At 38.5% G+C, this 23,328-nt stretch overlaps 1 protein-coding gene across 1 annotated transcript in view; it reads right to left on the bottom strand.

Moving 5' to 3' along the window:
• Positions 1–837: 837 nt before the first annotated feature.
• PKIA (cAMP-dependent protein kinase inhibitor alpha) overlaps positions 838–23,328 on the bottom strand; it is a 78,227-nt gene continuing 55,736 nt past the window's right edge. Inside the window, exons 3-4 of the mRNA XM_036338745.1 lie at positions 6,003–6,180; positions 838–4,297 (exon numbers count right to left, since the gene is read on the bottom strand). Of these exons, the coding sequence (XP_036194638.1) occupies positions 4,218–4,297; positions 6,003–6,153 (231 nt within the window). The 5' untranslated portion in view covers positions 6,154–6,180 and the 3' untranslated portion in view covers positions 838–4,217. The remainder of the gene's footprint in view (positions 4,298–6,002; positions 6,181–23,328) is intronic.

Here is a 23,328-nt window from a genome sequence, read left to right as displayed (position 1 = left end):
CTGTTGCAGTTTGCCCCACGGCCCTATGTAGTGTTTTTTCCTGTGCCCTCAGTAAGATGAACTGAAAGACCTACAGTTATACCTGCCTTGTTTGGCTCAAGACTTCCCCTGGACTCAGGCTGGGTGCTGTGCGATGCTGGCTTTCTCCAGAGTCCGTCCCACTTTAGTCTCTGCTCAGCCTTTGCTGGCCGCGTGTGGGGAAAATGATGAAAAGAGAGCAACAGCAAGATAAAAGGAGTTAAATTCTCTTTGCTCCTCTATGCCAAGACTTTACTTCTAATATAGTAAGGCTCTGGGTGTCTGCGAGCACTGTATTTTAAAGCTTTTCGGTGGAGTGAACAGGGCAGGTGCATCTGGGAAACTTGAACTTCTTCTAGATCTCTGGTTCTCAAGTTGCTGGGAGTGAGGGTGGGAGGAGAGATAGCAAAGTTGCATAGGACTGCGTTCAAGGGAAGAGAGTGTTGTGAGTGAATGAATCCACAGGTGAGCTGGTGGAGGAGGGAGTGTTGTAAAAACTTCCAGGAGATTCTGGTAAACACCCGTCTTTCTTCTGATATTAAATTACTGCCTGCAGATGAGCAAGTAAGAATCACAGGAGAGATGTTGGGGCTGAGGATGTAAGAGTTGGCTCTGGTAGATGATAAATCCAGGAAGCAGGCTCCCTTGGTGGAGTGGAGTCAAAACTAATTGCAGTAAAGGCCGGGAAAGAGTGACGCTGGAATGGGGGTGTGCCCACCACAGGATGGCTGAGGCTTGTATTTCTCCTTTATCACCCTCGGCACTTTCTCAAGCACCTGGCGTGTGTGCGTTCAATAAATACTCTTTGCAGGCTGTACGTTTCAGAAAAATGTATTACTTTTAATAGCAATTATGTGAGCATGCAACATTGCTAAATACAAAAGTCATACAAGCTCACAAATGACTTCAGAGGCTGCCACTTGTAATTAAAGTACAATTGAGGGCCTATGGAGACACCATAAATCATAGATCCTTTCCTGTTTTCACTCAATGACTATACATTTTCTCCCTATTACTACAGGTGTCACAAAGCATTGCTATCCGCAGGCAGTTACATTTCTTGACCTTTTATTGCTTCTCTGAGGAGAAACAGCAGTGTCATTCCTGCTCTAAAACGATGCATTTCCACTGGGTCTGAGGAAGACTCGAGGGTAGGGCACTGCCATGTGCAGCTCTTGGGGTATTGCCCCCAAATCGAAGGATACCTGTTATCTATTGGTAAAATATGTCAATGAATTATGATAACTACATGCTGGCATAGGAGGCTCACAATCGATAAAAGTTGAATTTAGTAAGTTCACACTTGTTGCAAATGAATCAAAAAACTGAAATTGTCATATTTCTAGGTAAACCAAATGGGTAGCATGGGACATAAAAAATATGTGACCCATGCTAAATTTATAGACTACATGCCAGAAAAATAACTTTCGGGAAGTATAACACACACAAAAATAAATGCTGATTGAATTTCTTTCTTTAAAAAGTACACTTTCCATGATTTAGACACATCTCTGTCATTACATAGGTCACCTGGAGGAAAACAATTCCCCTTCCTGGAACTCGGTTTTCTTTTCTAACATGTGGAGGTCAACTCGCCCATCTCTAAACGTTCCTGCCTGGCTTTGTTTTATGACTGTGCCGGAGAAAGCTCCTTCTAGATAGACAAAGATAGGTGCAGATCTTAATCTCATCATTTATAGCCTCTTAAGCTTTGAAAAGTTATATCTCATTCCCCCTTATTTTGCTAATCTGTGAAATGGGATAACACTACCTCTTAAACTGAATTGTTTGAGGACTAAATGGGAGAATATGTGCTCGGAAGCATGTTGGTTAGTTAATGGGCATTCACTGTGTATTATCAACCAGTGCCCTTGTTTTCTACCCTTTCCTTCTCTCCTTAAAAATGCAGTTCCTTGTGTATTATTGACTTGCACATCAAAGATATTATAATAAATCTGGAAGACACTGTGAACTTTTGCTGAGTAACATGTGTAAAGGAGATGTATTGGAAAGTGGATTTTTATCTTTCATCTTGGGAATGCCTCTGGGTTTGAATACAGCAGACAAAGTGGCAGTAAGAGGTCAAAATAATTCAAAAGCTCCATATGACTTCACGGTTTAGCACTATTATATATTCAAAGACAGGCAGGACACCACATGCATTAATCATAGTGTATCACATAGGAATATCAACCCTCCATAAATACTCAGCACTAGTCCTACACTTTACAAAATCACACAAAATCAGTGTGGAATCCCACAACTTGAGGGGTGAAGAGAACCTAACCTAGAGTCACAAGAAAACTAGGAGGATAGTAAATGAGGATATTGAAAAGGGGGTTTTATGGGTTGGGTGTTTTAAATGGACTACCAATGACTGTCTAAAATAGCCTCTTTCCCACTTAAGTCCATTCACAGGTAGGTTTGTTTGAATTTTAAGAGGACATTTTGGACCCTAATGGTTTAGATAGAAGAAAGTCCTCTGGAAGCTCATTGTTCTATTTTCTGAGTGATTCACACTATTAACATTTTTTCTAGGAATCTATGATTGAGGACCAAACAATACCGATGCCTTTATCCCCCTCCTTTGAAAAGTACTGTTAGGGGGTGGGGCGGGGGGTAAGGACAGGCTTAACCTTTCATCCTGCTTGCAAATACAAAGGAAGGCCGAGTTCCTGGTATATCCATAGAGTTACCTGTTGAAATGCTGTTTAGCCCTCTTCATAGGGGACTGTACTGAGACCTCGAGGACAGTTAAGTGGGTTCTTTATCATAAAAGGTCTCCCTGTTGTCCAGTAACTCATGAGCCAATGGCATATTACTGGGTCCTTATTTATTACCACTGACAAATGACTTCCTAATACTGACCAGAGGGATTACACTGCTCACAGAAACTTTCTAAGTAAGAACCATGATGTCAAAACATAGCTGAGGCCATCAACAGTATTAATGAGGATTTTGTTAGCTTCTAATGATGATAATGATGATTATATCAGAATGCAATTCACACTAGTTATTAGTAAAAGTTTAGAAACATTAAAAAGTGCATAATAACATCTGGATCTGACAGGGCTGAGAAAAGACAAGAAAAACACAACACGAGGGCTTTACTTTTGTGATTGGTGTCCATGTAATTGCAAGGAGATCATTTTCTCCATCTTTCTCATCTCCCTGGAGATGAGCTGTCTTCAATATTTGAACAGTAGCATACAGCACTGTGAGAAATTTGATTCCATAAGAATAAAACATTTCCAGTTGTTAGTATTATCCTGGCTTCTCTTTCCCACCTTCCTCATTCTCCAAAATCCTCATAATTATAAATAAAAGTATTAGTTGGGGAAAGTTCTGCACTTGGGAATAAAACAAAATTTGCAGATTGAATTCTGGTCTGTGCAGACACCAAACAAATTGAATTCAGGTAATATTCACATTAATGGATATTTCCAAATTCTGGCCTCATAAAAGCAAAGGCGTCCTGATAAAACTGTTAGTCTTTGTCGATTCCTCAGCCGTGAATCAAGGGGAAAGACTAATTTTAAAAAGGAAGTGTGCTCTATCCTGTATACACCACCACACTATGGAGAAGAAAAGAAGGCAGCCCTTATAAAAATGAGTGGTATAAAAATTCACAGTAACATACATTGTTTTTGTTTTTCATGAGCAATCAAAGAAGGGGGCAGTGCCGAGCATCTATATTATACAATACAAAACAGTGTAAGTCACACAGCAGGAACACACGGACACAAGATGCTAAAAACAGTGCTTTCTGGGTAGTTCTCTTACTGGGTGAATACTTGGGCCAGAGACACTTAAACTCTGGGATCAACCAACCCTTTGCAATTAGACACAATTAAATCCTCTGACACTGTGAGGGGCCAGATGCTACGGGGAGAATCATCACGTAGGTTGCTGCTACCGTCTACAAGCATTTCGTCATGTGGTCAAGTGCACGGATCCATACAAGGTGACATCCAGACACAAGCCACGTGACTTCAGCCATTGCTAAGGACAGAGGTGGAGAAAGGTCTGTCTGCGGCCAGAGCCTCTGCCCCCATGTCTAACGGGACAGCGAGCAGATTCCTGCTGGGCGGCACAGCCATTTCCTTTCTCCCCTTGTCCCTCGTGGACACAAATGCATTCCAGCCAGGCCCGGAGACCTGAGACATCGTCAGGCGGAGGAAGATCAACGTGGGGTGTTGTTAGCTTTGGGGTTTGGCTGCTTCCCCCTCAGCTTCCCCACTCTGTTCTGTCGAACTCCGCTGTGCATCCTTTTCACCTTCTGTAAGAGACAACGGAACACAGGATGAGGGCAAAATAAAAGCCACCGCTGATATTTACCCGCTCTCGGCCTCGGCATATCACACTGGGAATTTAAGAAATATTCCCGAAGTCTGAACTCCTCATAGGAAAAGTGTGTTTTCTTGGTAATTAATTATCCATCAAGAAAATAGCTTAAGTGGGCTGGCTAATTCTGGATCTCTGACCTTAGTACAGCCTGGCTCAAAAATAAAACAATAACTGCATTTTCACAGTGGTTAGTGATCTCGTGGGCCTTTGGTAAATAACTAGGAAATCTCACACCCAGGTCCTGGAGCTCATTTTTAGAAGGCTTATGGGGGCCAGAAATCACAAGTTCTTTAGGCCAAAATCAGAAGTGGGGAGCAAGCTTCCCTTTTTATTCCTAACTTTCTTAATTTAAGACTTTTTTATGCATTTTACATCATTTATAGCACTTGATGATAACCCCAGCTGAATTCTCAGAGGTTTCATTACTTTACATTAAAAGCAACCGTGGCAGATGAGAGGACATTATGCCGGCTGGCCAGTCTTTTGTCACACAGCAGTGATGGCTCGACCTGCCCTTGGAGAACACGCACAGAACTCCACTAAAACCACCCTCCTCACTGCACCCTCTGCAGCAACTCCAGCTAGAGATGCTGCAGACTCTGAAATTAAACTATGCTTTCTCTCCATATAGGTCACTTCACCTGAGGGCAAGCTGTAGGCAATCTTTTATTCAAAGATACGTATATTTGCTTGTGGTAGTTCATTACTAAGCAACCAATATGACTTCATGGACAAAATATTTGGGGATGTTGCAATCATGCAAATTATAACAATGTTTGCTAAGAGTTTGCTATCATAATTCAAATGGTTAGAGGTAAGCAGGCTGGTCCATTCTTTAGGTGGAAATGTTGAAAAGTGAATTATCCTGTAGTCTTAATATGTACACACAAAACATCTCACCATATACCATACTTCAGGGAAATTAAAAGTAGTTATTTTACATTAAAAAGTATTTTCATTGTAAAGAGGTCCCAAGAACATTATACATCATTCTCATACATTACTTTCATCATGAAGCAATGACTAAATGCCCAAGATGTGCAGATGTCCTAGAACTAAGACGTGTAGATTAGCGTGCAACAAGAACTTGATAAAAAGGAGAAGTTCTTGGTAACCAAAGGAATGAAGTCAGATTAGGGCAAGTGCAAGGGAGTAAAATATTTAAAGATAAAACTTGTTGCATAAATACAAGATGAAGAATTTGACCCCCCTGGTGTTTGGGACTTCCTAGGTGACTTTTCTAGAGTTTCTGGGGACAATTCTCTGGGTTTAACACAATGCTATAAATGGCTAAATAGGTGATTGTTAACAAGTTAAGGTAAACATGGGATAGCAATATTGTTGAGTATAAACTAAAAGAAGCTGAAATACTCAAGAATTACAATTCTTAGCTAGTATTGTAATTTGTTTGCCAGTATATAGTTGTTATTATTGTAGAGCATTTGAGTGAGAACCCCTGTAAAGAGAAGTCATTGAAAATGGAGTGGGAATAAGAGATCAGTCCCTGACTTTTATCCTGCGTTAGACTGTTTATAACTCTATAGACTACTTTTGAAGATGGACTGTCATGCCTTAATCCGACTTGGTGAAATGCTGACAGTCTATGTTCATAGAGAGATGCGTATCAAACAACTCACCTGCCTTGTTAATATCAAGTCCTGCTAATTTCAAGGCTAATTCATTGCTGTTACCACTTGCAGAGGAAACCAGGATATCATGTATTGCATTTCTTCTACCTGTTCTTCCCGAAGCAATAAAATCTGCATATGTAGTTTCCACATCAGTCATTGCTAACAAATATCCACATAGCAGGAACTAAAAGACAAAAACAAAATCACACACACATAAATTAGCAGGTAATATAATGTTGCAAGACACTTGGTAAATTATGGCCCTATAATATGAATGTGAAATAACTGCTTTGCTTACATGGCCACAAAGCAAGCAATGCTTTGCTTCTGGATCAAGGGTCAGGGAATGTTTTTGCAAAGGGCCTGATAGTAAATACATTAGGCTTTCAGGGACAAATGGTCTCTGTCCCAGCTACTCAACTCTGTGGTTGTGCAAAAGCAGTCGAAGATAAAATGTCAAACAAATATAATAAACAAACTGTATTTACAAAAATAAGCATAGGGCCAGAATTGGTTTGCAAGCCATAGACAGTGGCCACTTGGTTTAGATCATAAAATTCTTCTCTAATGCCATTTTAGTCAGCCTTCAACTCCAGAGAAGAGAACTTGAGGTCAGTTGTATACCAAGGCGAGGGGGCTGGGAAGAGGTGGAAGTATTCCATCCTAGAGGTAGTAAGTAAGCTAGTGCCTCGTCTGCAGAAAGTCTAAGAACAATAATAAAACTGAGCAAAATTCAGTTTTCTTTTTATCATCAGCATGAACCAGCAATTCTAAACAATGTCAGGAATCAAATACTGCTCCCAGTGAGGGAGGACAGTTCCCATGTGGCCCCTTGGGAAGCCATTGCTTGAGAGAAATAATAATCTTCCTTGACTGAATCTTTGAAATAAAATTTCAGCTTTACAAAGATGTCAAAGCGAATTTTCCAGAACAAACTTGGTGATACACATCCTTAATGAAAGACATAATGAAAAGAATGGCAACAAATAAGTATCTATCAATAATAACCTTAAATGTAAGTGGCTTAAATGCGCCAATCAAAAGACATACTGTAGCTGAATGGTCAAGAAAACATGACCCATATATGTACTGTCTACAAGAGACCCACCTCAGAAAAAGGACTCACAGAGAATGAAAGTGAAGAGATGAAAAAAAATTTCCAGGCAAATGAAAATGAAAAAAAAAGTTGGAAAGGCAATACTCATATCTGACAAAATAGACTTCAAAGTCAAAGCCATAATAAGAGATCATGAAGGATACTTCACAATAGTAAAAGGATTGACACAACAAGATAATATAACCCTGGTAAACATATATGTGCCCAATACAGGAGTATCCAAATATATTTAAAAATTTCTGGAGGATTTGAAGGGAGAGGTTGACAGCAATACAATAATAGTAGGGGACTTTAATACTCCACTGAAATCACTGGATACATCTAGACAAAAAATAAACAAGGAACCAGTGATCTTAAATGAAACACTAGATCAGATGGAATTAATCAACATTTTCAGAGCATTTCACCCTAAAGCTACAGAATATACATTCTTCTCAAGTGCACATGGGATATTTTCAAAGATATTCTACATGTTAGGACATAAAACAAGTTTCTACAAGTTCAAGAAAATTGAAATCATATCAAGCATCTTCTCAGATCATAATGGCATGAAATTAGAAACACTCAGGAGCATTCACACATGGAGGATAAAGCATGTTATTAAACAACGAGTGGGTCACCACAGAGATCAAGAAAGAAATAAAAAACATCCTGGAAACAAACAAAAATTAACACACAACAACCCCAAATCTACCAGACACAGTGAAAGCAGTTCTAAGAGGGAAGTTCATAGCATCACAGGCCTACCTCCAAAAAACAAGAAAATCTTTTAATAAGCTACCTAACCCTACAACTTAATGAACTACAAAAAGAACAAAACCCAGGGCTGGTTCATCAAACAAGATTGATGAACCTCTAGGCAGACTCATCAACAAACAAAGACAGAGCACCCAAATAAACAAAATCAGAAATAACACAGGTGAAGTAACAACTGACCTCACAGAAATGCAAAGGATTATAAAAAAATATTATGAACGACTATACTCCAATAAACTGGACAACCTGGATGAAACGGACATATTCCTAGAAAAATACAATCTTCCAAAATTCAATCAGGAAGAAACAGAAACTGAACAGGCCAATAACTACTGATAAAATTGAAGCAGTAATTAAAAATCTCCCAGCAAACAAAAGCCCTGGTCTGGATGGCTTCACAGGGGAGTTTTACAAAACATTCAAAGAAGAACTAACACCTATCCTCCTCAAACTATTACAAAAAAAAAAAAAATTCAAGAAGAAGGAACACTTCCAAATTATTTTTATGAGGCCAGCATTATCCTAATCCAAACCAGATAAAGACATTACTAAGAAAGAGAATTGTAGGCCAATATCCCTGATGAACATAGATGCTAAAATCCTCAACAAAATATTAGCAAATTGGACCCAGCAATACATTAAAAAATCATACACCATGACCAAGTGGGATTTAGCCCAGGGATGCAAGGCTGATACAATATTTGCAAACAAATAAATGCGATACATCACATAAATAGATTAGAAGACAAAAATCATGTGATTATATCAACTGATGCAGAAAAAGCATTAGACAAAATCCAACACCTATTTTTGATAAAAACTCTCAGCGAAGTGGGAATAAAGCAATCATACCTCAACAAAATTAAAGCCATATATGACAAACCTACAGCCAACATCATACAATGGGCAAAAACTAAAAACATTTCCCCTAAGAACAGGAACAAGACAGGGATGTCCGATTTCACCACCCTTACTCCACATAGTTCTGGAAGTCTTAGCCACAATGAAGAATACATAAAAGGCATCCAACTCGGAAAGGAGGAATTAAAACTATCATTATTCACAGATCACATGATACTGTACATAGAAAACCCTAAAGGCTCCATTAAAAAACCACTAGATTTAATAAATGAATTCAGCAACATAGCAGGATACAGAATTAACACCCAGAAATCAGTGGTATCTTTATATACCAATAATGAACTCTCAGAATGAGAAACTAAACAAAAATAATAATACCATTTACCATTGCAACAAAAAATAAGATACTTAGAAATAAACTTAACCAAAGAGGTAAAAAGATTTGTTCTCAGAAAACTACAGGATGTTGAGAAAAGAGATAGAAGAAGATATAAACAAGTGGAAGAATATACCATGTTCATGGATTGGTAGAATCAACATCATTAAAATGTCTGTAATAACCAAAGCACTCTAGAGTCAATGCAATTCCTATTAAAATATCAATGGCGCCCTAGCCAATTTGGCTCAGTGGATAGAGCATTGGCCTGCAGACTGAAGGGTCCCAGGTTCGATCCCGGTTTAGGGCACATGCTCAGGTTGTGGGCTTGCTCCCCAGTGGGGGGCATGCAGGAGGCAGCCAATCAGTGATTCTCTCTCATCATTGATATTTCTATCTATCTCTCTTCCTCTCCCTTCCTCTCTGAAAGCAATAAAAATATTTTTTAAATAATAAATAAACAAATTACCTTTAATAAAAATAAAATGAATAAAATGAAATTTCAACAGCACATTTTACATACCTAGAACAAACTCTCCAAAAATGTATATGGAGATAGTCTCAGCAATCTTTAGAAAGAAGAACAAAGTTGGAGGGATCACAATACCAGATATCAAGTAATACTGCAAAGCCACTGTTCTCAAAACTACCTGGTACTGACACAAGAACAGAACAGAGACCCCAGAAATTGACCCACGCCATTATGCTCAATTAATATTTGACAAAGGAGGCAAGAGCATACAATGGAGTCAAGACAGTCTCTTTAATAAATGGTGTTGGGAAAACTGAACAGATAGATGCAAAAATAAAAATGAAACTAGACCACCAACTTACACCATACACAAGAATAAACTCAACATGATAAAAGATCTAAAAGTGAAACCATAAAAATCTTAGAAGAAACCATAGGCAGCAACCTATCAGACATCTCTTGTAGCAGTCTGCTGGTGGGAGTGCAGACTGGTGCAGCTACTGTGGAAAAAAGGATGGAGTTTCCTCAAAATATTAAAAATGGAACTGCCATTTGGCCCAGCAATCCCACTTCTAGGACTATATCGTAAGAAACCCAAAACACCGATTAGAAAGAACGTATGCACCCCTATGTTCATAGCAGCACAAGTGCTCATCAGTAAATGAGTGGGGGGGAAAGCTTTGGTACATTTACAGAATGGAATACTATGCAGCTATATAAAAGAAGGATCTCTTACCCTTTGAGATAACATGGATGGACCTGGAGAATATTGTGCTAAGCAAAAAAAGCCAGTCAGAGAAAGATAAGTATCACATGATCTCACTCATATGTGGAATGCAATGAACAAAATAAACTGATGAACAAAATAGATCCAGAGACATAGAAGCATGGAACAGACTGGCAAATCTCAGAGGGAAGGGAAAGGAAGGGTGGAGGGTTGGGGGCAGCAAATAACCAGGGAACTTACATGGATATATGCATAGCCCATGAACACAGACAATAAATTGGTGAAGGCTGGGAGAGGAGTATGTGGGGAGAAGGTGGTCAATAGAAAAACAAAAACAAAAAACAAAGGGGCTATCAGTAATACTTTCAACAATAAAGAAAATGAAAGACATAATGAAGAAAAATATTTTCAAGGTAAAATGAGACATGTGTGTTAACAAAAACACCAACTGCAAATCTTTAATTTCTTTTTCTATGTTTAAATTTATACCCTTCCCTGGAGGTCAAAAGAGGCATAGATACTAAGGTGAAATAATGAATTTCTGTTAGGTTAACTTGTTTAAACAGAACTTTAAAATAGCACAATTTTCTTCACTCCTATAGTACCAGTTACATTGTACTATAGTTTAAGATTAAATACTCATAGCACTAATCAAGAGAAAGGAATATTTTCAAAAGATAATAAGTGGGGAGGACACAAACATAGTGAACCCCATGCGTCATGGACATACACCCTGTCGCTCTGAAATGACTTGATGCCATTCAAGTGCAACTGAGGTTGGCAGCCCATTCCTGCAGGCTGAGTTCTTCTCCCAATGCACATGGAGGGAGCTGCTAATTCAACCTGCAGAAAACTTCATATTCTCTCTTCTTTAAGGGGAAGCTGGAACAGGAGAGCAGGAGGAATAGTATAATACAATTTTGAAATAAGAACTATGTGTTTACTACATGCTTTACTGAGACTGTGTTATGGATAACACTGGTTTCCATTCCCTTGACTATATTCACCATTCTTTTTTGTGGGAATATGCTTTAATAGTTGTTATAATTTTATTTAAAATTAGTCCTGGTTCTTCCCCTGGGTCATGGAGTGACTTTTGGAAACTCACTCCACCTCATGGCCTTCCATTTTCTCCTAAGGAGAGGGAGACAGCTGGATGGCATGCTCATTATGGCACCGCACATGAAGTTGTAAAAACAACGATCATTCAATACCTAGTTTTTAAAATCTTGAATTTGGAAGTCCCCTTCTGTGGCCATAACCACCTATTCATTTTCTTTTCCTCTTACGCTTAGTGAATTAGGTCATATCTTTAATTATTTTAACTCTTTTTATTTTAGTTTCCTCTAGCTCCAGGCTGGATCAATTGCCCAACATCTCATGTAGCTTCTAATTAGCACCAAGAAGTCCCTCTGGCCCTGGCCGGGTGGCTCAGTTGGTTGGAACATCATCCCATACACCAAGTTTGCAGGTTCAATTCCTGCTCAGGGCACATACTAGGTTGCGGGTTTGTTCCCTGGTTGTGGCGTGTACGGGAGGCAACCTATTGATATTTTTCTCTCGAATTGTTGCTTTCCTTTCTCCTCCCTTCCCCTCTCTCTAAAAATCAATAAAAATATATCCTTGGGTGAGGATTTAAAAAAAGAAGTCCCTCTGTGACCTCAACCTTCCTAAGTCTCACCTGGGAAAACAGCAAGGTGCCTTTCCTCTGATCTTATTACTGGGTAGCTGGTGTTACCAGAAAAAGTCACAAAATTGTGCCAATTGGCTCAACTAGAAACTTGTGACACTATTATTAGTAAACACTCTGAGTTGTTGGGAAATTCTTTTGTTCACCTCTAGTTGACTCTTCCTTATGCCTGTCTTCGTGGGAAGAATTCCAAACCCTTTCTGTCCACACAACCAGACTATACCTGCCTTAAGAGATGACTTAGATCTTCCTTTTCTGAGAAGATTCAGGACATCTGTTGCAAATTCTCTTAAATCTCTTCCTCTCTCCAACACATTTCTCGATGGTCACTAGTCTCTCTTTCCTAGACAAACTACCTCTTTCTTTCGGAAGCTTGCTGCCAATTCTATTTCCTATCACCTCCATAGTACCTTGCTTCGGCCATTTTTCCCCTCAGAATTTGAGTCTCCCTTCTCTGGATTTCTCCCCAAGTTTATATGCATGTTCAGGTCTTCTTTAACTAAAAAACTTGGACGAACCATTCAAACAAATACCCTTTCCTCAACCTTCACTCGTCTTTGCACTGACTAATCTTTTTCCTTCATTAAAATTCTCTGAAGGATTCAACTATTTTTATTTTCAGTTTCTTTGAATGAACCTTTATGCCCTTTGTATTTTATTGGCCTTTATGTAATATATTTTATGTAGACTACTTTCTTATAGATCACTGCAGTGATCTTTATTAATATTAAGTAACAGCTTAATGTTAACGATTCTTGTGAGGGTTGGTCCTGTTTGAGTTCTCTGCAGTGCATGAGGCTGCCAGCTACATTCTGTTTGGAACTCTCCCCTTGAATATACAGTAAGTAATGAGGCCCATTTACTATTCTAGGAATCAGACCTATCTGTATTTGAACCTTGACTTTCCATTAACTTGCTATGCTATGTCTAATCCCTCTGTATTCAGTTCTTCATCTATAAATAGTGATAACTATACTTAGTCAAGGTGGCTATGAGAATTTATTTGGATTATGTATCTAAAGAGGCTAACACAATGTTTGGCACAAGGTAGGAGGTGCTGTTAAAAATACCAGCTGTCACTTTCTTAGCTTCCACGATATCTTACTATTTTCGCTCCATCCTATTTGTATTCTTCACATTTCTCTAGGGTCACCTGTTGAAATAAGGGCACATTTTATAGGAATTAAGGACCAACCCTGACCTTTGTCATTTCCTGACTTGAATAAGTCATCTAATCCCAAGGCATCTAATTCTTCACTATGGCTAATGCAGAAATGTGCATCTTCTACTGAGACTGTTCTCATAAGCTCTCATACACCAGGGAAATTGCTGAATAGGTATTTCCACTTGGTTTTGCACAAGCATTTCAAATTCAATAAAGCAAAACAAGACAACAACAAAACACACAAATAGAGAAAACTGGCCTCATGGATACATTATGTTGGAGCATCTTTTACTCATTTCTCTCACTTGATATCCATATTTAATCACTTCCCCAGGTTGTGTTGGTTTTTATTTGATGACTCTCATATTTACCTTGTGAAAAATAGGAAAAGCTCATACCAGAATTATTGCTATCTGAAAAGAACCCACTTTTGCTGTTTACCTTCAACCACTCAGTTGAATAGAATGAAAGATAATAATGGCAATTGTGAAAAGAGCTAATTCCTATAGAATTCCTATAGTATTTATGAAATATATTTGCTAAACTGATGTGCACCCAACTTAAACCTTTAAGGGAACATAGAAATTAAGTCCTGGGTATTCAATTATAGTAGTGATTATAATTATTTTAGTTATTATTGTAGGAGTATTTAATTTTTATTACATTTTCTTTCTCCAGGCAATAGACTTAATTTTCAGTAAAAAAAAATAAATAAAATAACTGACAAATAGCACATGTAGAAATATGAGAGTGAAGGAATACAATTATGTTTTATACAAAATATGTAGATGCTGTGAACTCAATATATTTTTTCTTTCTCCATCTTATAATTCTTTTAGTGAATTCTGATTATGTGCTCAAAAGCAGTTATTTTTACGTGCATGGCAGCGATGTTATTTTTTCTTTCAGTTAATAAATATGTAGGCATAGCTCTTCAGTTACACCAAAAGTTTTGCTTAGAAATTCTGGGGAAACTGTTGCCAAGTGATGTTTTCTGACAGATATTCACCAAAAAAATTATAAAAGTCACCAAAATTCTAATAAATGTCAGCAGCTGGCAGAGGCTTAAAGAGAAGTAATTAGCAAACAGTCTGGCTTTATAAAAATAAGCAAGTCGGAATAAAGCCTGGACAATTTACCAAAAGTGGGCTTTGAATCTTCACTAGCGTTTCCCTGTTTATGTTGCTATAATTAGAATTTTCTAGACATGACAAAACGGTAGTATTAGATATAAACAAGATAACATGCTGCTATTTTTTTGTATCCAGTTTTACAAAAGACCCAATTGTACTAATATTTAACGTCTGATTAGAGAGGAGAAAAGACACTTTATTATTTAAGTACTGTATTATTTAAACGTAGATTAAAATTTAAAGCATAAATCTGTAATATTTATATCTGAAAGTTCAGTCAAAATCCACGCCTAAGAAATAAGCTTGCTCTTTCTTCTCCCCCTTAAAAAGGTCCCCCTACCTCACTCTTTAACGAAAGGAGGTACGCTGGTAGTCTAAAGATTCTTCCCTTGTATAAAGGCTTTCTAAACTGAGATTCATGATCCGTGCTGGTCTTTTCCTTGCTTGTAACTTTTCCCTTTTGAAATATCATATACACAAAGTACGTAAGAAAATAAACCAGAAGATTTTACTCTAGAAGAATTTACAGATGTAGATAGAGTGCAAGAGGCTAGGAAAGGTATGTACTTACATGTCCTGTATTACACAAATTGAAGAGTTCCACATAGATGTACCCTAGAAGAAGTTGGGCCTGTGAAGCTGCTAAAATGATTTTTATAGTGACATTGAGTCATGAGCCAAATGGTGACTGGATGTCATGCTAATTTTACTCCTGCAAATGGGGACACATGAAATGAGACTCACTGACTTGGAAGAAAGAATGGAGAGAATGCCATCAGCATGCGCTGGAGACGTCTTTCTTTCTAATGTGAACGACATGACTTAAGTTTAAAAGAGAAGGAAAAATCTTCCGGTCCCATTATTACAAAAGCAATTCTTTAACGTCCCAACTGTTACTTTATGAAATCACGGGGAATATTAAAAGCCCTTGAGTATATTACTATGTTCTTAGGGCGTGGTCTACATTAGTGTTTCGGAAGTATTTTGACTCAGATTTTCATAACTTTCTAAAAAATTATTGAGAATTCCAGTGAGCTTTTGTTTCTGTGGTTATATCTGCCGATATTTACCACATGACAAATTGAATTAAATATCTATTAATTACTTAAAATATAGATAATAAACCATTAAATGTTTCCATAAATATTTCTAATAAAATAAAATATATTTTCCAAAGCAAAAAAAAAAAAGTGACAAGAATGGCATTGCTTTAAATTTTGTAATTCTCTGGCTTAAATTTGCAAATGTCTGGCTTAATGAAAGACATCTGGTCTCTCAGATCTGCTTCTGCAATCAATCTGTCTCAATCTGTTGTTTTAGTTGAAGTATGTGAAGAAAATCTGGCCTCACACAGATTTTTTCTTTTTTTGGGAGGGGGGGGGTAGTTGGAAAAGTGCGGCAACTTGCAATAGCCTTTTGGGATAATTGCAGATTTTTAAAATTTTTGCAATGTGTAATCTAAAGCCATATTAATATGCTTTCCAGATCCTGTTTTATTAAAACCTGTTGTATACCTAGTGCTTTAAATGGCTCTTTTGCCTACGCATATTTTTAAAAATATCAGGCATTCGTCATTTGGTAAATACTGGTTTCTTGGGTTATATAAAATTTCCAAATTCTATCATATTTCACTATATAGTATTAAATTTATTATTATAGCCAGCTCTCTCATCAAAAAAGTCTTTTAGAAGTGAAAAACTGACAAGTCCCCAGGAACAGATAAGTTCTCCAAAATGGTAATTTTTGTCTCAACGCTCAGATTTTTTCACTGGCAACAGATTCAGTTGGATTTTGGATCCCTTAAAGTGACAGGCTCACTTTGTTCATTTTCGAGAAAACTCTGCCAAATACCCAAATTTGAGAAACCACAGTTTGCCTGTCAGTTGTTCTTTCGTATAAAAATGGTGATTCATGGGAAAAGGTGCTCGTTCTGCCGCAGTCAAGCAGTTACTTAGACGGCCATGCCCTTGGTACACGGCAGCAGTGCCTGGGGAGCCCCCAACATCACACAGAATATTAAGAAGACCCACACTTAAAGGGTGAGACTTGACAAAATATTTTTTTACTGTCTCACCAAGTACATTCTTAGGTAAATTTGCATGTAAAATAATATTAACTGTGAGTGTGGGTGGTGAGGGATCCCAGGGCTGCTAGGAGTGTTTGGTGCCACGGACTTGACCAGTGCTGAGATGCAGCATTTCCCCACCACCTCTGCGCCAGTGGTGCAAATGGCAGACAAGCAAACAAGGCAGACAGCATTAGGGTTACTATGGGAATTCTTCTGAACTTGAGAACCTATTGAAGGTGTCTCTGGGAATGACTGAAAGGGCTGGGAGGACGTGCAGGAATTCAGGGGCCAAACTTTGAGAACCATTGATGTACATAGTAAGAGGAAGCTATTGATGAACACTATGGATTAGAGGAGGAAACCCTTTTGTAAAGAATTTAAGTAAATAATTAATTCCTAGAATGCTCTAGTGGTCGGCAAACTGCGGCTCAGCAAACCGCGGCTCGCGAGCCACATGCAGCTCTTTGGCCCTTGGGTGTGGCTCTTTCACAAAATATCGACTTCTGCGCGCGGGCCACAAAGTTTCAATTGCACTGTACGTGCGCGCCCGCACATGGTATTTTGTGGAAGAGCCACACTCAAGGGGCCAGAGAGCCGCAAGTGGCTCGCGAGCCGTGGTTTGCCAACCACGACGAAGTAGCAGCTGATCTATTACCATGCTAAGTATTATCCATCTTTTTCTCTTTTATTTTGCTGTCTTAGGATATTACTTGTCTAATTCCATCTTAAAAACAATCAAGTAGCTTATTTCCAAAACAGCCACTTAATCTCACAAGCCACAGGGTGTCAAACTAAGTCTCAGGAACTCTGGACAGGGTTCCGGGACTTGATGCTACTTCAATTCTCTTTTCCCTTGAATTGGTCTATCATCTAGTTACACTTTGGAGTGAATGACATCAAGGGAAAAAAATCAAGAACCACAACCCTATTAATAGCAACAAGTTGATTTGAAAATGTCCACACAAGCTCCTCTGTGAAGGCATAATTACAATCCCCGCACCAGACCGTGACTTACATGCTCTCGGATTGCCCTTCACAGGAGTTGGATCATGTTCTATCAAAACCACACTTAAAAAAGCGACCTCACATACTGAGTTGTATCACAGATACAGGCCAACATCTATTAACTAGGTCAAGCCCAATCATGTGTGTGTGTTTATTCTAAACCCACAGCACTGACCTTTTATCACAAAACATTGCTAGAATAAAATATGAGAAAAATAGAATGTCTTTTAATGATTTTCACAGTACATTTTGACTAATACTATTAGAGATAGTATTCCAACTCCTTAGTTGGAAGAAGGTCTCCACCTCTTCCCTGATTGCCACCATGTAATAAAAATTCTCATTTAAAAGTTCCAGTATTTGATACTATTGATCATTCCTCTCAATTGTTTTCCTATTCATCAATTTATTTCTGATGTGATCATTGTGACCCTTATGCCTTTAAATCTATCTCTCATCTATCAATACATGAGCACATTTTCATATTTTTTGTAATTTATAACATACCTAGTCAATTATATCATTAATTTCTTCTTCAGAAACTTTCTTTAGCCAAGATTCAAATCCCGTTTTTTCTTTACACAATGCTTAACAAATCAAAACTTTACAATGAGAAATCTAAGCCTGTAAATTTTATGAAGCCAGAGGCACAGCTGTCTTCCTTAAGGAAATAAACAACAGGTGACCTTACAGCTACTCATAAATCCCTTTGCTCATTTCTAGCTATCTCTTTCACCACATAACAAGAGCAATTTTTTATTTTTCTGTGCTTCCTCAGTCTTTTTTCAATTACAATTCACTTTCACTATTATTCTGTGTAAGTTCAGATGTACAGCATAGTGGTGAGACAATCATGTACTTTTCAGAATGGTCTCCCAATATTTCCAGTACCCACCTGGCCCCATACATAGCTACCACGATATTATTGACTATACTCCCAATGCTGCACTTTGCATCCACACGATTATTCTGTAACAACCAACCTGTACTTCTCAATCCCTTCACCTTTTTCGGTTTTATTTATATTTCATTTTCCTACTCTTCACAGAACATCTTGCCTATTGACTTTATGGCAAGACTTGGCTTACATGAATTTCATCAATTCCCCTCTATTATCACATCAAAAGGTGTCCTTCTCTCCTCATTCAAGAATCCTTTTGCCCAATATTAACACCTGACTGGCGCTGATTCCATCTTCCCTTCCATTACAGGTCTTCAAGTCTGTCTTGTACTTTTGCAGTCTCATTTTTCCTACTTCCCCAATGCCTATAAAATTGCTTGCATTTTCCTTGTTGTAAAATAATTCCTTCTTTTAACATGGTATGTGTGGCATGTTCTTTAATATACTCACCTGTTTTATTTTCATTTACTGTCAGACTTACAGGAATAGAGGTGGGTGCTGATTGTTCCTATTGCCTCTATATGATTTTACTTTTTAAAAATATATTTTATTGATTTTTTTAAAGAGAGGAAGGGAGAGGCATAGAGAGTTAGAAACATCGATGAGAGAGAAACATCAGATCAGCTGCCTCCTGCACACTCCCTACTGGGTATATGCCCACAACCAAGGTACATGCCCTTGATCAGAATCGAACCTGGGATCCTTGAGTCCGCAGGCCAACACCCTATCCACTGAGCCAAACTGGTCAGGGTTATTTTACTTTTAATTCCTTTGCCATTTGACTTTCACAGCTATCAATTTACCATTGTTTTCTCAAAGAAAGACTGTTACAGATTAATCACAAAATTCAATAGGTTTTTCACAATAATCATCTATAACAACTGTACACAGCAGTTCATATTGTTACTCCTCTCTTTTTTTAAAAAAAATATATTTTATTGATTTTTTACAGAGAGGAAGGGAGAGAGATAGAGAGTTAGAAACATCGATGAGAGAGAAACATCGATCAGCTGCCTCCTGCACATCTCCTACTGGGGATGTGCCCGCAACCCAGGTACATGCCCTTGACCGGAATCGAACCTGGGACCCCTCAGTCCGCAAGCCGACGCTCTATCCACTGAGCCAAACCGGTTTCGGCACTCCTCTCTTTTTTTAATTTAAATTCTTTATTGTTTAAAGTATTACATATGTCTCCCTTTTCCCCCATTGACCTCTCCCTGCCCACTCCCACCCCCCAGCACAGGCCCTCACCCTCCTACTGTCTGTGTCCATTGGTTATGCCTAGATGCATGCATACAAGTCCTTTTTTTCTCCCTAATCTACCACAGATACTATACTTTCAGTTCCCCTATAATCTTCTCATATTTCTTCTTCCTCTTTCTTCCGCTTACCTCTTAAAGAATCTTTATTCTCCTCTTTGTTCTTTAAGTTCTGTTTGGTAATTCTTTTTTTTTTATTTTGTTTTGTTTTTTTGTTTTTTTTAAAATATATTTTATTGATTTTTTACAGAGAGGAAGGGAGAGAGATAGAGAGTTAGAAACATCGATGAGAGAGAAACATCGATCAGCTGCCTCCTGCACATTCCCCACTGGGGATATGCCCGCAACCCAGGTACATGCCCTTGACCGGAATCGAACCCGGGACCCTTCAGTCCGCAGGCTGACGCTCTATCCACTGAGCCAAACCGGTTTCGGCCTGTTTGGTAATTCTTAAGTGCCAGCTGTATGTATGTGACTATCAAATCTATAAATTTGTGGCCTGGTAGTTTGAGAGCTTTTACTGCCTAGTGGGTATTCCACCATTAATGTCCTTGAAAACTCACATTTAGTAAGTTCAAAATGGAATTTTTTGCTTTATCTTCACCTTCACCCTCAAAACTATTCATTCCCCTCATACAATATGGTATAGTAACACTATTTTCTCAGGTGTCTATGATAGATAAATTAGAATTGTCTTCAATTACTCCATCTCACTAATTCCTCACATCCAATCATTTCATAAAACTCATGTTTTAACTCTACCCATTCAATGTGACTTTAGTATTCTTCATTTCCATTCTTTTTCTGGTCATTACCTTCGTCATCTCTTTCTTGACTATTGCAACTGTGGGCCAACTACTTACTTACCTAAACCTATTCTTCTTCAATTTACCATCGTAATAATAATAATGTTTATTATGGTGTTTATTTAATTCACCACTATGCAATAATTATTTTCCTGTTACTTTAATAGGGATGTATTATGTTTTCTTTGAGATCTGGCTCTTTGATTTTGGAGTCCCCTACAATGCTTGGCACAGGATTTTATATGTTGATGTTACATCTACAAAAATTGTTTCATAGATCTGTTTTTAATTATCTTACTCAATATCCTTCTTTTATATATATATATATATATTATTGATTTTTTACAGAGAGGAAGGGCGAGGGATAGAGAGTTAGAAACATCGATGAGAGAGAAACATCGATCAGCTGCCTCCTGCACATCTCCTACTGGGGATGTGCCCGCAACCAAGGCACATGCCCTTGACCGGAATCGAACCTGGGACCCTTCAGTCCGCAGGCCGACTCTCTATCCATTGAGCCAAACCGGTTTCGGCTCAATATCCTTCTTAGTTAAGTACATTTGTCAAGGTTATACCATTGTCAATAGTGAAAGTAAGCCTTCCTTACTTCTACTTAGTTCTTTTTCCTGTCTCGTATGACTTGTTGTTGTTAATCCTTGCCCAAGGATATTTTTTTCATTGATTTTAAGGAGAGTAGTAGAGAGGGGGAAAGACAGAGAGAAACATCAATGTGAGAGAAACACATGGATTGGTTGCCTCTTGCACAAGCCCAGACTAGGGCCCAGGCCAGGGAGGAGCCTGCAACTAAGGTACTTGCCCTTGCCCAGATGAACCGGGACCCTTTGGTCTGCAGGTCGATGCTCTATCCACTGAGCCAAACTGACTAGGGCTCATAAGAGTTTTAATACAAGGAGATAAAGTGTAATTATTCCCAATAATACACATTTTCGTCTGTATATTCTTAATTGTAAAAACAGATTTTAAAAGAAAACAGCAATCAAAAGCAGTCTAGAATTCCTAGTAATCTATCCTATTTTCACTTTATTGAGGGCTACCTCTTTATAAGTTTTGTTTTTTTACAAAATATATACGACTAAAGTAGCAAATCACTGCATGGAATGATTTGTTCTGTCCTTTGTTAGGGCTTTTGACATCATTTATTTAATATTGCAGATGATTTATAAATCATTTATAAACCCTTTGTAGCATCCCTGCTGAGACAGTCAATTAGCTGGAGAAGCACCCAGGGTTGTCAAGTGACAAGTAATATTATTTGTACATTACAGATGAAGCACTAAAGCAGAGAGGGGTTAATCAACTGGACTGTGTCTCACTCAGTCAGTGGTAGTACTGATGTCAGACTGAGAACCTGGGGTTATTCACATCAAAATCACAGAAGCATGAAGAGCCTGGGGCTGGTGCTGTTCTTGGTTATATAACGCAGTACTTTCTAAATCGCTGTCTTATATTCTCCTTTTCTGGCTCTGGAGGAGTCCAAGGAGGAAAGATACTGTTAAAATATATACCTTTTCATTAAACTAAGACTGTTTTTTTTCTACCTCAAATAAATATTTAGCTTTTAAAAGGATGTTTGAACAATGACACATTTCTTCTCAAAATCACTCATTATTAACATTTCCATCTTTAAAATTATAATGAAAAGTCACATCAAGCTGAGTAGTATTTTTTTCTTCTCTTCCAAGTTGTAACAATGACCACAAGAATCCTGAAACGGCTTTTGTTTACTAGTGCATTATCCTATGCTAGTGACCCAGCGCACGAAATTGCACAAGACCCGGGATCCTGCCCGCACCGCGGGGCTGCCCAAGTCCCAGAGTCCCGCCCTGCAGGGCCGGTGTGCTGCACAATGGCCCCGAGTCCCGGAGTCCCACCCTGCGGCCAGCACCGCAGGACTCCCATGATGCACCTCCTAGTCAAGTCCCCACTGGTGCTCGCGGGGACACAGCGTCAAGACCCTGCCTACCCTCGTGCACCTGCCGCGCACACAGCCTCCTGCTGATCGGTTGTTACGGTGTAAGGGAATCATGACAACAGGCTTTTTATATAGAGAGATAATAAAAGGCTAAATCAACTGAATGGCAGAACGAACTGTCACTATGAGATGCACTGACCACTCAGCCAAAGATGGGCTCACTGCTGGTGAGCGCAGAGGCGGTAGCATGGTGGCAGGAGCCTCTCCTGCCTCCATAGCAGTTCTTTGGATGTCTGACTGCCAGCTTAGGTGGGAAGGAGGCCTAAGTCATCAGTTGGACGTGCCCTGAGAGCTCCAGGACTGTGAGAGGGTACAGGCAAGGCTGAGGGATGTGCTCCACCACCCCCAAGTGCAGGAATTTCGGTGCACCGGGCCTCTAGTCAATAATAATAACAAAAATACCACATATTTGCCAGATATAACATTAAGAAGTTTATGTGAGTTATATAAGTTCAGTATCGCAGCAATTCTATCAAATAGGTACTCTCATTATCTCCATTTTAAAGATGAAATAACAAAGGTTTAGAAGCATTAAGTCTTGAAACCGAGAGATGATTTGACCACTTACTAAACCAGTTGCCATTTTCAATATTTGTTTTTACAGTATACTAAACTTTATTTTATGTTTTTGAGGCATTACTCTATAAGGTGATATTTTATTGACATCCCTACAAATTCTGCTTTTTAAAACCACCATCTGATACACATAATATTAACTGACACTACAGGCTCTTCCTTGATTTTTATACTTGTTCTATAAACACTTTACATTCCAACTCCCGGGTATCTGGTCTTCTTGTCCATGTGACGGCCCTCATCTCAGACACCTCACTGATAGGAAAAGCACACTTCCACGGACCTTGAATTTGAGAGGGAGTTACAAAATTATTTAACACCAGAAAAAATAATTCTATAGTATGAAAAACCTGCAAAACTGAGATAGAGAACTACTTAATTAATATTTTATCACTATATTAGTACATCTCATCAACCGCAGGGTCAC

Source organism: Myotis myotis, unplaced genomic scaffold, assembly GCF_014108235.1.
Source record: "Myotis myotis isolate mMyoMyo1 unplaced genomic scaffold, mMyoMyo1.p scaffold_m19_p_16, whole genome shotgun sequence".
Lineage (NCBI taxonomy): Eukaryota > Metazoa > Chordata > Mammalia > Chiroptera > Vespertilionidae > Myotis > Myotis myotis.
This window is presented reverse-complemented; position numbering and strand designations above follow the sequence as displayed.